Consider the following 14,349-nt stretch of genomic DNA (forward strand, 5'->3'; position numbering starts at 1 on the left):
AAGCAACCGCTACTCTTCCCTACGGCTATCGGGCCAACATGGGGTACTCTAAAAGCTTTGCTTAAATCTTTAAAGTTAATCCAACGATTATCGAAAAGAAACAACCGCTTCAATTGTTACATCTCGGGTGTTGTGGGTCCTATGCTGATGATCGATGCAGATCCATTTCTAGACGAAGCGAAGCAGTTCTAGCCCACCCATTTCATTTCTCGGTACAAGGCATGCGAATGCATTTTGTACGCAATGTGCCACGTCGAACGAGGAGGAAGAAATGAAAAGCGCATCAAATATATGTGCTATTAATGGAAGTAAAAGGAATCGATATGGTTGAGTTAGATCAAGAATTTTCCTAACAATGGGATGGAATCATCGATCCATGTGAAAATAATGCTCCAAGTTTCAGGCAAGAAAATTGACTCCAAACAAACATATGAAGACAGCATTAATGGGTGTTTTAGGCTCACCAATAATAGAACCACTAGCAAAACGTCATGGGGAAAAAAGAAAGGGGGGAAGAACCGGAAATTAGTAAAATCCATGGCATCTTTGCTTTAAATATATATATAGATCAATAGATAGACAGATAGATAGCAAACGTTGCACGTATTAGCGATATGGAATTACGGCACGTTCAATACATGGTGGGATCATCTCACGACTCCTCGAATTACCAAAAAGGCAGCGTAGATGGAAGAGCAAAGTTTGCACTCTGGATGTTAACGCTTTTTTTTTTTTTTCCATTTTCATGAACATATCATGACCAATAACCACGTAAATTTCACAATCGTATTGCTTCACATAGATACTTTCTGGGAACTATATATTCCCATTAGTGTTTACATGACTTGCACCACACAACTTTCCTGAAAAGGTGCATGAGGTACTATATATAACTCATATAGATACCGCGGTTAACAAATATTTTCAAAGATTCTATACTATTATCGCGTAAATCGTATCGGAAAATTTTCTACTGACTGTGTTTCACGTGCAACCCTCAATTAAGCGTAAACCCTGCAAGTTGATTATGCGGAAAACTAAACTGGCGATCGCACACGGTCTCGCCGGTGGGCGAGCTGAGGATTGTGCAATTTCTCGAGAGGGAGGAAGAGGACCGTTATGGTATGATTTCAAAAAAATGAAAGAAATTAAAAGATAAAAAATGGAAATAGATATATTTTTTAAGATTTATAGCTTTTCTTCTAAGCGATCAGTTTCCATAACGTCCCGGCCATCTCTCTTCTCTCTCTCTGCTCTGCTCAACGGATAGAGACTCCGAGACTGAGACAGAGACGCCATTCCCTCTCCCTCACACCACGCCAAACCAAAACCCCTCTCCCTCCGCCTCAGATCTCACCTCTCTTCCGCCTTCTTATATACCTTTCTCGCCGGAACTCTGCTCGCATTCATCGATCTCAAGCATCACACAGTCGGAGGCAGCGAGAGAATATAAGCAAGAAGCAGAGAGAGGATGTGTTGCTGCGGGAGCAGGATGTGCATGCTGTGCACGTGCCTCATCCTTGTGGTGATCCTGATCGGGCTCCTCTTCGGCTTCGGCGTATTCAAGCATGGCTTCCACAAGGTCAAGGACACCTTCGACGCCTGCGACCCTCACCACTTCAATGCCACCTTCTGCGGCTCTCGCGTCACCGGCAGGCCCTTCTTCGCTCCTCCCCCCCTTCAGTAACTGAACTAGATATGATATCCGAATCTGATTGATCCATTGATCGCCGGCTTCCGCTTGATTGTTTCCCTCTCCCCGTGTTTTCAGTTTATTCCGTTAGGTTTTGAATTTCTTGGCGGGCAGCTGGTGTAGATAATCTTGGTTGGGTCATGGATTTTCAAATTATGGTTTGATCGATCCTCATTCGATGATTTATCGGAATTACTACTATCATTGTTACTGATTCTCTGGATCGCAATGTTGTTCGAGAATAAATCCAACATCACAACTCCCTTTTTAATGAGTGAATCGCCATGCTAGGCCATTATCATATTTTATCGCAATCAACCGGTGTGACTGAGTCGGCTCGAGGGTTGATTGTGACTGAGTCGGCTTGAGAAAAGCCTGCCTCGCAAGTGAATGTCGCAGGCCATCATCAAGTAAACATAAGATGGACAATAAATGGGTCGGTAATGAGATCGAGTCTTGGGATATGGTTCGCCTAATTCGAGCCCCAACCTCGAACTTGAAAAGCCAGACACCCTATTAAGTGGAGGAGCTCGGATCACGTTTGGTACGACGGAATAGATATGGCCACAGGCCATATTAAGTAAAGGAGCTCGGATCATGTTTGGCACGGGGGAATAGATATGGGTATGGCCACAGTAGATTCAATCCAGACTTGAGCAATGATCAATCAACATACCATATGAATGAGATGAACACAGAGAAACCAATCCCGACTAATGCGATGCGATATCGATCAATCAACATACCATAGGAATGAGACGAACACCCATAAACGCAACAGAACCACAACCATTTTCTTTGCGCTATATAAGTAAATTCGTCAGTCATACGAAAATATCATTATACAACTCCGAGGCCAAAAATGGATGTATCGAGCTTAATTCGCGAATGTAAGACGATACAAAGCGAGGATCATCGGAATCAAAATCTCTCTGCGAGTCTAGCAGTGACAGCTCTGAGCTTAGAGTAAACCTTCCCAGCCGGCGATCCCAGGATCAAGCTGCAGAGCGAATCCCTTGCAACCTTAATGTTTGCAAACGACCCGAGTATGTGAATCTTCGTATCCGCGATCACGATCCTGGTCTTGGTCGCGTTCTCAATAGCGAACTTCGTTTTGCCTCCCTTGCCCGACAGCCGCCCAATTGCCCGGGACAGGTGCTCACCCCGCAGGGTCTTCACGTCCTTGATCTCAAAGGACTCGACATAGAGCTCATCGAGGCGGAGGAGCGCGACGGCGTCCACGACGTCGAACCCGAGCATGAAGGCGTGCACGAAATCGGCACACTTCTGGAGGTTGCCGACGTCGGGGGTGTCCGACCTCGTCTTCAGCTCCACCTTCCGCGCTTTGAGGTTCATGCGGATGTCGATCTTCATCTGCTCGTATACCGGCATGTAGATTTCCATCCACGCCTTCTTCAGCGGCGAGTACCGGTGCGGCGGGACCGAGACCTTCCTGAACTGGACCCTCCCGTCGGACATCTCATGCGGCTTCAGCGGCTCGAACTGAGGCTTCGGCGGCAGCGCGGCGGCCGTTCCTGCCGCCTCCACCTCCATGGAGGCTGGTGATTCGGTCGATTGCATCCCGCTTCTGAGTCTGATACAGAGAGGAGAAGAATCCCAATTGAGTTTCCCGCAATATTAGTAAATATACGGACGAGGAATTCGAAGAAACTGCCAGAGATGAGTATCCTGGATAGGCCTTCTCGCCGGAGGCGGCCGTCGACGAACAGAAGCTCCGACTAGCACGACGGGAAAAGAGACTGTTAGGGTTCTAGGTTCTGCATATTTATTGTCAGGTCAAGAATGGTCTGGGCCGTGGGCTTCAGTTCATGCCATTAATGGGCCGGAGGAAATAACATGGGCCTTTTGTGAATGAATCTTTTTAGACTTCACACCAAAGCTCCTCGAGGGTTCAAATTATTACAAGCAAGAATGGTCAATAGGTTTTCTTGTTTTCTTTTGGGTACATGGTTGTGTTTATAATTGGGAAAGGGGTGGCCTCATGAAAAATGCAAGTTGTCGAACTAGCTCAAAAGTCGCGACACAGATTTGCTTGATGCATGCGATGGTCTTGGTCCCTGGGACAAAAGTTGGGACGATCAATCGGGCTAGTTGAGCTTGGACCGACCCTAATAGATCACTCCAAGAATGACTCACCATAATATTTGTAAGTGGTAGGTTCAAACCCATCCAAGCGCCGATTTATGGAGCTACATTGGACGTCCAAAAAGGGAGAAAATCCCAATCGCAGGGTCACAATAATAAGATAATACAAAGTTAAGGGGCCAAATAGGCATAGAATAGAAACTTTGGAGTGGAATGAAAACAACTGAATTTTGAATATTCTCAAACCGGAAGGATAGGGATGCTAATAATATTCCATTTATATGCTCCCCGGAGCGCCACTTCCTTTTCCCTCCAACTTCGTCCCGCTATTATTTTATTTCACAGCAAAAGCTTCCTCTCGGATTACACGGGAGCTTCATCGCCGGAATCCGAAGCAGTAGTTCGCTTTTCTTCATGGCGTTCACGAAGCGTCGGATTTCAACCTCAACATCAAATATTCTGAGATTCTCCGCCGACTTACCGTAAGTAGTTCTGCTTTGCCTGAGCTCTCCTATACATTGCGTGTGCATTGTTCTCGAGCGACTCGACTTGCCTGCGATGTTGATTTGCTGAACTGAGGCTGATATGAGTCGTTGGAAGTACAGATAGCTGAAACTTGTAGCAAAGTCAAATCGGATCGATGCCTGCTTCTAGTTATTGAGTTAGCTTTTAGCGCTGTTGGGATTGCATTTAGACCAGGGGTAAAGATTTTCGTTTCTGCTGCTGATTTCATCTTCATCGTTGACTGGCTATTGTTGATTCTTCAAACTAATATTGACAGGATTTATCGGATATCTGACTTGGCTGGATAGGGGTAGCTAAAGCTGATTGATCCTCGATTCCTAGTTATTGATTTTGTTTAGCTCTCTCCAATTGCTTATTTACTGGAATGAGCTTCAGCCGGTTGTTGATTTCACTCCACATGATGCTTACGGTGTTTATATCTACTGAAGTGACTTTGAGGTTCGAGCCCGTCAATCTTGTCGAAAACCAAATCTGATCGATCATCTGTTGCTATTGTTGATTTACTTTTAGCCTTCGTCACTTTTTGATTTCATCTGCATCTGTTTTTGGCAACGGTTACTGTGTTTATATCGTAACATTAATCCGAGTTGCACGAGACCTGAGCTTGCTAAAACTTCTAGCAAACCAAATCCGGATGTTCTTAGTGTGACCTTTTGCTACATCTAGTTGTAAAGTTCAGCTTAAATTCTTCTCCGTTTTACCGTTTTCTAGAACAAGGAAACCGGGAATAGGGATATGTTTTAACTTAGTTTCTCTATCTAGGTATATAGGTGGAACTGTGCATTAATGTGATGATCTTCTAATAACTGTTTGTGTGATCTTCATTAGTGACTGGGATCTTCATTTGATGTTTATTTATCCAAGTAAAATCAAATCGTGATTCCAAAGTTTGAGCTAGCTAAATTCTGCGGTTAACCAAATCCATGTCCATAAAGGTCCTTCATGTTCCAGTGGAAATTTTACGCTCCAAACTTAATCTACGGTGCCTACTGATACGTTCTTTTGCAATATTCAGATTGCTAAGCCGCTGTGTGATCGACTTGGTCTGTTCTCAAGATAAGTCTACATCTTTTGGAGTCTATAGTCGCAATTCAAAATGAGATTTTAAGCCCCTTATACTCTCAAAACCAATAAAGTTGGACTGTCGGAGGTTTCATTTTTCACACACCTGAGGAAACACTTTCGAGTTAGATGCTTTCGTAGGTATGCCTAACTTCTCGTACCATCACGAATGAAAAAAACACGTAACTAGCTCTCCTCCACAAATTCCTATCATGTTAGCTCAACCGAGTTCTAAGTTGATCATATTTTAGCTTTGAAGGAGTGATGCTAATAAAGTTCAGTTTACAGGGGCAGTGGAAGCTCCACATATTAAGCATACATGGAGTAGTTATAATTTCTAATTGCTTTACTGAGCCAGTGGTCAATGATTCTTTACTTTCTGCAGTCTATAAGTTTATACCTAGTCTGCAAATGTGACCGACATATTACCTCACCGGCCCTCGACCCCCTCCAATTGGTTTATTACCTTTAAATTATTTCCGTGGATTCAGCAGAGCCAGAGCTCGAAGCTCATAATCAAAAGCACCATTTGCCATTTGCCGTTGTTATTGATCCTAGTGTAATTGTCTCTGGTGCATTCGTATATCACTTGCATTGATACTGATATGAAAATTTAATCAGGCATTACGCTTCAATGGAATAATAGTGACATAATTTACCAAACCTCCAGCTGCAATCAATCATCAGCATCCATAGATATTTTCTTTTTCCTTTTCACCTTACATGGTTATAAGTGTGTCTTTCACAAATTTATGTACATCTGGATAACCAAACAAATTCCATGTGAACAAAAGAATGATCTTTCAATGCAATAAATGGCACACTATAGAAGCCAGAAATCCATCTTCATGGACAGAACAAATCCAATATCAATTCACACAATGATTCTGATTCTTTCATTTGGTAGGTAGAGTCTTAGAAACCCTTCCATGTATTCAGAACCTCATGAAAAATCTCGGTAATAAGCTCCCTGTCTGCACTTTGCAGGAATGTGTTTAACTCGTCTCGAATGTCGTATATCTTACCAAACTTCACGAGATACAGCATGCAGCTGGCCTTCAGTTTTGGTAATTGATACAGATGTGCAGTCTGAAGCCGCTCGAGGACATTCGTCGTGTCGATATCTTCTAAAAGGCTCTCATGGCATGCCTCTTTCAAGTCAGATATATCGTACTTGTCAGCTGCTCGAAGAAGCGAAAGTCGGTGGATCAGAAACTCGTCATGCTCCATGTTCCCATAAATGTAATTCAGGAATACTTGGCACGCTTCCATTGACATGTCGGAAATGTTTATCGTGGAGAGCTCTTTCTCTCTGAGGTTATGGGAGAACATGCTGCGGAAAACGGGTGATCGTGAAGCAAGGACAGCACGGTGAGCTCCAACGCTTCCATCGGAAGCATTAATGACTATGTCAGTATGAATTCCTTCAGTTAACATTCGACCGAGAGTTGAAAGCGCTGTTGAATTTGATAGCTTCTCTGCGTATCCTTCCCCCCAGATAGAACAAGGTTCTCCACCCTGCACATTCATTTTCAAGCGTACAACAATGAGAAGTTATGGAGTAAAACATCGTCTGATAATCTAAGCTTTCTCTGCAGTGAAGTTCTCATAAAAGTGGAAAATAAAGATGAGATGAGATGCTAACGTTGGGGGATGCAATCTTCAAATCAAGGAATTCAACATCGATTATGAATTTCCCAGTGAATGGAATCTCAATTGCCCAAACAAAATCGTCGTTCTTCTTCAGCTGCTTATCTGTGATTTCTGCAAACAGGCAAATGATAAGTTAACTGAAACTGAACAAAAGGTGCAGCATGGAGTAAGATCTTATTATGCCGTTCACGAACTTCTCAAATTAACAGTTGAAGCACATGATGACCCAACTCGATACGATGATGTAAGTTATTTTATTCGTGCATTGGAATGTTGAATCAATAATTTTCACTCGGCTGGATAAGATGTGATGGTTTTGAAGCATTTATGGTTGCTTGTTGAAAGCATAGGAGCATAAGAGGACAATTTTGCTAATGAGGCATGGGAATAGTTTGTCACTTCGAGGTGGGCGTGATCTCTTATCTTCAGCTCCCCTTGGTAACTTTCCCTGCCCATTCTTAATTCCAAATTCGCAGATAACATTGATGACTATTATATTATATTTTGCAAAGAAATGGAACTTTGTGCTCTCATCTCGGTAACTACATAAATAATGAAACAAAAAATAACAGATGAAATTGCAGCCATACAAAAGGGGAACTAAACTCAAGAAGATAGATTGATCTCAGCCCCTAATCCGGTGAAGAACTACCTAGCCCAAAGTCGGGAACGTTTCCTACTAACCATGTCATAAAGAAATGCCTTGGCCTAGTATTATCGGCCTGTCCCAGCACAAGAACTTGGCATTCAAAGATGCATTATGTGGAGACTCGAGTATCTATGTTTAGATGAATTACCCGGGTGGGTCAGGGACTTTCGACCTCCTGTGGAGCAGATCACTCGGATGATGAACGAAGCAATCGGAGGGTTGTCTCTGGTCAGACTAGATATCTCCGGGTACAATTTAACGAGTAACGTCCGGTTCTTCTCGATTGACAAATGCCTTCAAAATCGAAACAGAAAGAAGTTAGAACTCCTGCCTTTCCGTTGATGGAAGAATCCAGCAGCACACAGGACAAAACAGAGCTGATTCATGCTCTTAGTTTTCTATTCCCCTCATGACATCGCCTCCACCAATAGGAACTGCAGACTAAACAACTTAAGACAAACACAGAGTCATAGGTTACGGATTGGAATATCCTCTGATCCTTGCCAGAACCCAAGTGATCATTACTAAAAATAAAACCGATCCATCCATGTTATAATCAATCTTAAAAACACATATTTACATGAAAAGGAGCTGAGCAATTATGAATTCCTTCATCTCACCAGTTCCACTTGCCGATCCTGAAAGGGTCCGATTTCCGGTAGGTGCAGGAAGCCAAGTTGTCGATCCTCCATTGGGCAAGCCGGGAAGTAGTCTCGACCCGGTAGGCGGAGTCGCTCATCCTATTAGCGAACGCAAGGGCTGCCGTGACCTCATGGATGCAGTCCAAGATACCATCCAGCAGGAACTCTCCGGGCTTTCCCAGGTTTGCCTCTCTCAATGCTCTCCCTCCTCATAAAGATAAGCGTATGTTGTTGGAACAGAACAGGTAACAAACTGCTTCCTCCCCTCCTCCTCCCTCCTCTGCTCTGTTCCAAGTCCACTCTGGTCAAGTGATTAGGATTATTCTAGGAAAACCCAAAAAACACCTATACACAAAGATCTAACATGTCCTTTTCCAGTCTTTTGTTCAACGGTTTCGGGCAAGCAAGGATTGGGGGTCTTGCTTTACGCCATTCATATGGAGCTCTCTCCTCAGCAGAGGTCTTGAGATAGAGAGAGAGAGAGAGAGAGAGAGAGAGAGAGAGAGAGGTGAAGGGTGGGATTTGGTGATAGATTTGTTAGCTTACACTGCACTTCAGGGGAGAGGGCTAGGGACGGGGTCTTTGTTGGCGTGTGGATCATTTATTGGATTGGCTCTTTTCGTTGGTTCCCCATTAATGTTTTCCAGTATTTAATAATCGTTATTATTATTTAATGACGATGATGCGGTGTAACGACAAATTACCCTCTCAGTGGATGGACTTGATATGTGTATGAGAATTCAAAATTCATTGAAAGTATCTATTGGTCAGGCCAACAATGTTCGAACGGGATTGATTTCAATCATTCGGTTGAGAATACTCGTGATTTCACTGAAAGGGATCATAATAATTTTTGTTATTCAATATGATAGTATCATGGGGAGGAGGAAAGCATTGCTTGCGTGCATGCATAGGTGTGCTTGAAAGGAAAAGAATTGTTTATATTTTTTTTTGGGTCCTTCCAAGCAAAGTATCTAATTCTAGTTCTATGCCAAGTTTCAAGGGAGGGCATATTTCATTGCACAATACATCGTCTAAGACTTTTAAGATTGGTATATAGGCCACCAAAATATATTTTTCTTCCTAAACATGTATTTGCTTGATAGCAAAACTAGTATTAGTTCCAAAATTCTATCCTCGGTTAACATACCAGACCAGGAGGATTTTAGAATCTATTGGGCAATAGTGTAAAGATTCCAAAGAGTGTAAAGCACATATTTCAAATCCATGAGTGTACGAATTGTCTTCTCAAACTCTTTAACCTCGTATGCTTTCTCTAGAGGAGTTTGTATAGTGTAGGTGATGCAAGAGGGGCCATCAAGTGAAATATGAGGGGATGATGATGAAAGCAATTTAGTCACATTATCCCTTGTCAAGGAAAGCAAATTAAGATTTTAGCCAAAAAAAGGAAAGCAAATTAAGAGAGAATCTAATATATAGAGGATTAGATTCGGGCTAATGCTAAATTCGTTTTATTGTAGCCTTAAAATGATTTGATCCCATTGTCCCCCAAACAATCAATTTCCATGATTAACTATAAGCATTTTTTTTTTCTGATTATAGTATAGCATCTTAATTTTCTATCATTATATATGAACGCGATAGACTCCTAATTATCTAATATGAAAAGCCGTCTTGACATGTTAAATCACGTTGTAACCTATGTGATGTCATGGGGATTCATATGATCTTAAACCTCTTAGATCATTTCATATCGAGTACTCATTTTCAAAATTAGATTAATTTACACGTCTATGTTCTTATGTTCAATTTGCTCTGGTGCATCAATCTTTTCTACCTTTATTTATTTTCCTTTTGACAAGGAAAGGATCCATCATTGTATATTAGACTATGCGAACAAAGTTGGATTAGATTAGAGAAAAATTGGAATATCACTAGCATGAAATTGAGCGCAAGTTGGGGGTGGGAGCATTGATGGGGAAAGGGTTTATAACCTTTGGTGGGTTCTTTGCTCTTGTTTCATTTGTTTGCCCAAATACAATAAAACTCTCCCACGATGTCATTAATGGATGCCATTGGATCAGCCAAGAAAGGTATCTCCCTGTGGGCCCCACCTCGAGTAGAATCTTATTGTGAATCCAAAGATTGCACGAAAAAGAAACCGAGCAATTATGAAATTATAAGGGGAGATTTGGCAAAATAATTGGGGGGGATTTCACGAAGCCAATCAATAAAAATGAATGATTGTACCATATAATTAAAGAAATTATTAAATTAATTTAAGTAATAATTAAGTATTTTATTAGAAAATTAAGTAATTTTTTTTGACACATGTATAACTTATTTTGAAATTTGTACAATTTATTTTGATATTTACATAATTTATTACATTTGCTAGTGATTTGTCAAAAACTCAAGTAATTTACAATAAATTAAATAATTTACTTTGATTATATGGCGTAATCAATTAAATCTTTTAGTGAACGAAGTATACACTCAGACATACAACTTTTCATCTAAAATTTGACGCATTATATATACATATATTACAATTTTCTTATTATTTAAGTGAATTTGCACATATCATCTTGGTGTGTAGGTCTCATCTAATGTTTTCTCAAAGAAACCATTGTCCATCTTCTCGTCTTGCTTTATAAAATTATGGAAAAGATGAAAACCTACTCGTTGTGCGAGAATTATTCCGACGATTTTTTTTTTGTACATTATAAAACTGTCAGATTTACACTTTCTCATTCTCTAGCGTTAATTTGACAAATCTGGAGATTCGAGGGACCATTTCGTACATCATAAACTGTTAAATCTTCGTTGCTCCTCACTCTCTAGTGTTTAGTTGACAGCTTCGAAAGTTCAGTGGACCGTTCATGAAACCCAATTTCAACTGTCGTGGGATGCGGTCCATATCATTTGAGTTTTGTGTTTTCGTAAAAGAATGGGTTTATATTGGACACTGACTCGTTATGTAGGGCTCTCCCGTCCCCTTTTGTTGCTTGCTGCCCGGGTGCTTCTTTAGCCGAAGCAAAGGGTGCGGATATGACCCTATACATGGTGCCTATCTACGCAGACGTAGACATGGCATGTTTCGATGGACTAGCATGCCCCGACTGATGAATTGTATACCCGATCCGATTAGTGACGACTATCAAAGGATCATTCATATGCTGCCATAGGAAGTAGGTTTAGACGTTAATGTAGGCATCCCCTCGATGACTGGTCTAATTAATCAACATATGTGGCTAGTCAAACGACAAGTGTTAAGACGTAACGCTCAATGTCAAACATGTCCGATAGCAACGGACAAATTAATGACCGGACTCCTTATAATTGTGCCATCGATTGTCCATATTAAGTCATTCGTGTCACTTGAACATGCATCTTCAATAAAAATCGGGTCCTCGGATATAAACAAAGTCTTTGGTTTGAAAATCGGATACGAGCTTCCACCTCAACTAACTCCTGGAATTTTTCATTTCATTTGATTTTGAGATAGACCAAATGAAATTATACTTTCTAGAAGGACTGTTAATTGATGCAATTATTGCCCACATTTGCAGCCTAAAGATAAGAAATGGCCAAAGTTTACATTGGTGTAAGGGATGATTGTCTTTTAAGAGGCATGTCTTACATGATTGGATGATTGACGATTGGTAGATATATGACTTGAAATTTTAAGCCCTGAGGTCTCAATCGAGTCCTTTAGGATTCGATCCAAATCACACGGGGCTCGATCAAAGTCTCAAAGCTAGTTGGATCTATCGAGCATTTTGTCATGCACGCAAAGGACTCCATCGAACCCCATGTGATTTCGATCGAGTCCCTTGACACTTCATCTTTGTTGTTATCTTTAGTCTCTCTATTGATTTTTTTTTTTTAGCATAACAACGTTAATGGCTCTCTGTGATGCTTCTCGGGCCTTGTGTGCATAAAATGTAAGAAAAATGTAAAGTTGGTGATTTTTTTGGACATTCATCCCTATGTAAATATATATATGTATGTGTTTGATTAGAGTAGGAACATGGGTTCTTACTATAAATTTGTAAAACCATTTAATTAGTGATCACGTAAAGACTCTTGGCTATGGCGACGCCATTGCTCCTCCTTCGGAGATCTCGCAACACTCAATCAAGTTAGTCGGTGTTGAATATAAGACATGATATACGCGTTGGTGAACTTGGCGATCTCAGACTGTATCGGATAGACTGGAGTAGGGCGTCGCGGGGGTTTTCGTTTTTCGTCTTTTGACTGTTATAAGAAAACGTAGGAAAACGCTTAGGAGCAATGACATTCTTATTGTTGACAAGAACGGCATGGGAACATCAATGTGGGATCGGTCGTGTGGTACCAGAATCGGATTTTGGTGTTTTAATATTGCAAAGAATGAGGTTTCGTGTATGACATTCTCAATTGTAAAAATATGGAAGGTGGTTGAATTGTCTGTCCTCTTATCTCTGAAGTAATTAATGAAGAGGACCTTAATTGATCATCCTCCTGACGTTGAAAATTGGTAGACAGATCATCCGGGTGTAACAATAAACTGACAAGGACATTTCCATCACCCCAAAAAAAAAAAAAAAGGCAAAAATATCTTGCCAATAAACAATAAAATAAAATAAATTGTATTAGAAAAAAGAGACATAATATGTGTTATCTCTTTAAATAAAAAAAATCAAAAATTTTACTCTCACTATTAAGATTTTTTGCGTTCCTTTATTTTTACTTACTCCTTTATTAGGATCACGAGCCTCCCGTATAATTATTATTGGAATAAGTGAAAATGGGGGAGAACGAAAGAGACAGTGTCGTATATCTGTTTCTCTACCGATCAATCAACCGTCGGCTGCCGAAGTTGGAATGGTAGTTCGAGCATGGCCCCCCGGGAGACACATGGCAGAAGCAGATTCACCAGATAGCATCTCTCAATTTTCATTCATCCTTTTTTTGAAGACATTATTATCATTCCTCCTTCCTCCATCGGGCATTGCCATATCTTGTAATGAGCACCGCCGCGACACTTGTCCATGTACGATCGACTGCGACAAGTCCGTAATCGAGTCATTCGGACTTATCAATCAATATTAGGGAGGTGTGACAGAATTTTCGTCTCTTAATCATACATTTAAATATCCTTTCGGTGTTCTAAAGGGTACAATAATAATTGATTTATAAGCTGAATGAAAGAAAAAAAAGAAAAAAGAAAAACAAAGGTGTATTAGTTAAACAAAAGCTGAAAAGGGTTAGCAAGCCTCGACCTATCAGCACCTTTGCGTAAATGGTTAGAATTGTTGTTAATCATCTCCTTGACTCCACAATGACTACTTTAATTCATTTTTTTTCGCAAATCCTCTCTCCAAAGTTTTCATTTGATTTGCATTAAAATGAGGGTGAGAAAGTTTCAGAAAGATCATTATCGGTTACGATATTATAGGACCGACACCGAGACCGCTCCGGCCTCGGGCAATTTTTAATGGAAAGTTCTAGAGACGAGTCGGCTTTCGACCGAAGATATTCTAGTCCATCGTGACATGCAAATTTCCCACATTTTCTACAACGACATCGCATGTTTGAAGGCCCAATTTTGGCTCATTAAATTAAATACTGGGCCCGTTATTGTTTGTTCCCAATGGACAGGATACGACTGTACATTTGGGCCAGGCTGTATCGCTCTGAAAAAGGCTTCAAATGGGCCTCAGCCATTTCGTGCGGAATGCAACGAGCAAAATAACGGAAAGGAATTAAACCAATAATACATGGCATCGATTTAGTTGGTTTCGGTCGATTGACACCCCTTCCTTTACGGTTCGTTTAGACTTGCTGGTTATAGAAGGTTATCGAGGGTGCGTCTGATTAAGCCTCCATAATGTGCAATCTGAACATGCTTTTAAAAGTAAGGTATAGCGTTTGAGACCATAAAAAGAAAAGTGTGGATCTAGTGATTCCAAATTTAATCTTATGTGGTTTGGTAATCCCAAAATCTTATGTTCGATTTCTCTCTAGACATTCGTGTCAAAATATTTTTTAAAAGTATGCTCTTTCCCTCTAGA

General features: G+C 40.9%; 3 protein-coding genes across 3 annotated transcripts; 1 reads left to right on the plus strand and 2 right to left on the minus strand.

Annotated features, from left to right (window-relative positions):
- Nucleotides 1-1,209: 1,209 nt before the first annotated feature.
- LOC116213020 lies at nt 1,210-1,964 on the plus strand. Its single transcript, XM_031547820.1, has one exon. It carries the CDS (start codon nt 1,472-1,474, stop codon nt 1,685-1,687), a length of 216 nt encoding a protein of 71 aa, XP_031403680.1. The 5' UTR covers nt 1,210-1,471; the 3' UTR covers nt 1,688-1,964.
- Nucleotides 1,965-2,392: 428 nt separating this feature from the next.
- Nucleotides 2,393-3,466, minus strand: LOC116215588 (RNA-binding protein pno1-like). Its single transcript, XM_031551348.1, has one exon. The coding sequence runs from the start codon at nt 3,272-3,274 to the stop codon at nt 2,615-2,617; it is 660 nt and encodes a 219-aa protein (XP_031407208.1). The 5' UTR covers nt 3,275-3,466; the 3' UTR covers nt 2,393-2,614.
- Nucleotides 3,467-6,057: 2,591 nt separating this feature from the next.
- On the minus strand, nt 6,058-8,908 carry LOC116214873 (BTB/POZ domain-containing protein At1g55760). Its single transcript, XM_031550356.1, has 4 exons — nt 8,309-8,908; nt 7,837-7,982; nt 7,032-7,150; nt 6,058-6,904 (listed from the first exon to the last, which is right to left on the minus strand). Exons 1-4 carry the CDS (start codon nt 8,425-8,427, stop codon nt 6,302-6,304), a joined length of 987 nt encoding a protein of 328 aa, XP_031406216.1. The 5' UTR covers nt 8,428-8,908; the 3' UTR covers nt 6,058-6,301.
- Nucleotides 8,909-14,349: the final 5,441 nt, after the last annotated feature.

This window comes from Punica granatum, chromosome 7 (genome assembly GCF_007655135.1).
Source record: "Punica granatum isolate Tunisia-2019 chromosome 7, ASM765513v2, whole genome shotgun sequence".
Lineage (NCBI taxonomy): Eukaryota > Viridiplantae > Streptophyta > Magnoliopsida > Myrtales > Lythraceae > Punica > Punica granatum.

Excerpts from the sequence above, each read along its gene's own strand:
- LOC116214873 (XM_031550356.1), bottom strand. The coding sequence starts at position 8,427 with ATGAGCGACTCCGCCTACCGGGTCGAGACTACTTCCCGGCTTGCCCAA. Across the intron at positions 7,983-8,308 it reads AGGATCGGCAAGTGGAACTG|GCATTTGTCAATCGAGAAGA; the intron begins GTGAGATGAAGG and ends TCGATTTTGAAG. Across the intron at positions 6,905-7,031 it reads TGAAGATTGCATCCCCCAAC|GGTGGAGAACCTTGTTCTAT; the intron begins GTTAGCATCTCA and ends ATGAATGTGCAG.
- LOC116215588 (XM_031551348.1), bottom strand. The coding sequence starts at position 3,274 with ATGCAATCGACCGAATCACCAGCCTCCATGGAGGTGGAGGCGGCAGGA.
- LOC116213020 (XM_031547820.1), top strand. The coding sequence starts at position 1,472 with ATGTGTTGCTGCGGGAGCAGGATGTGCATGCTGTGCACGTGCCTCATC.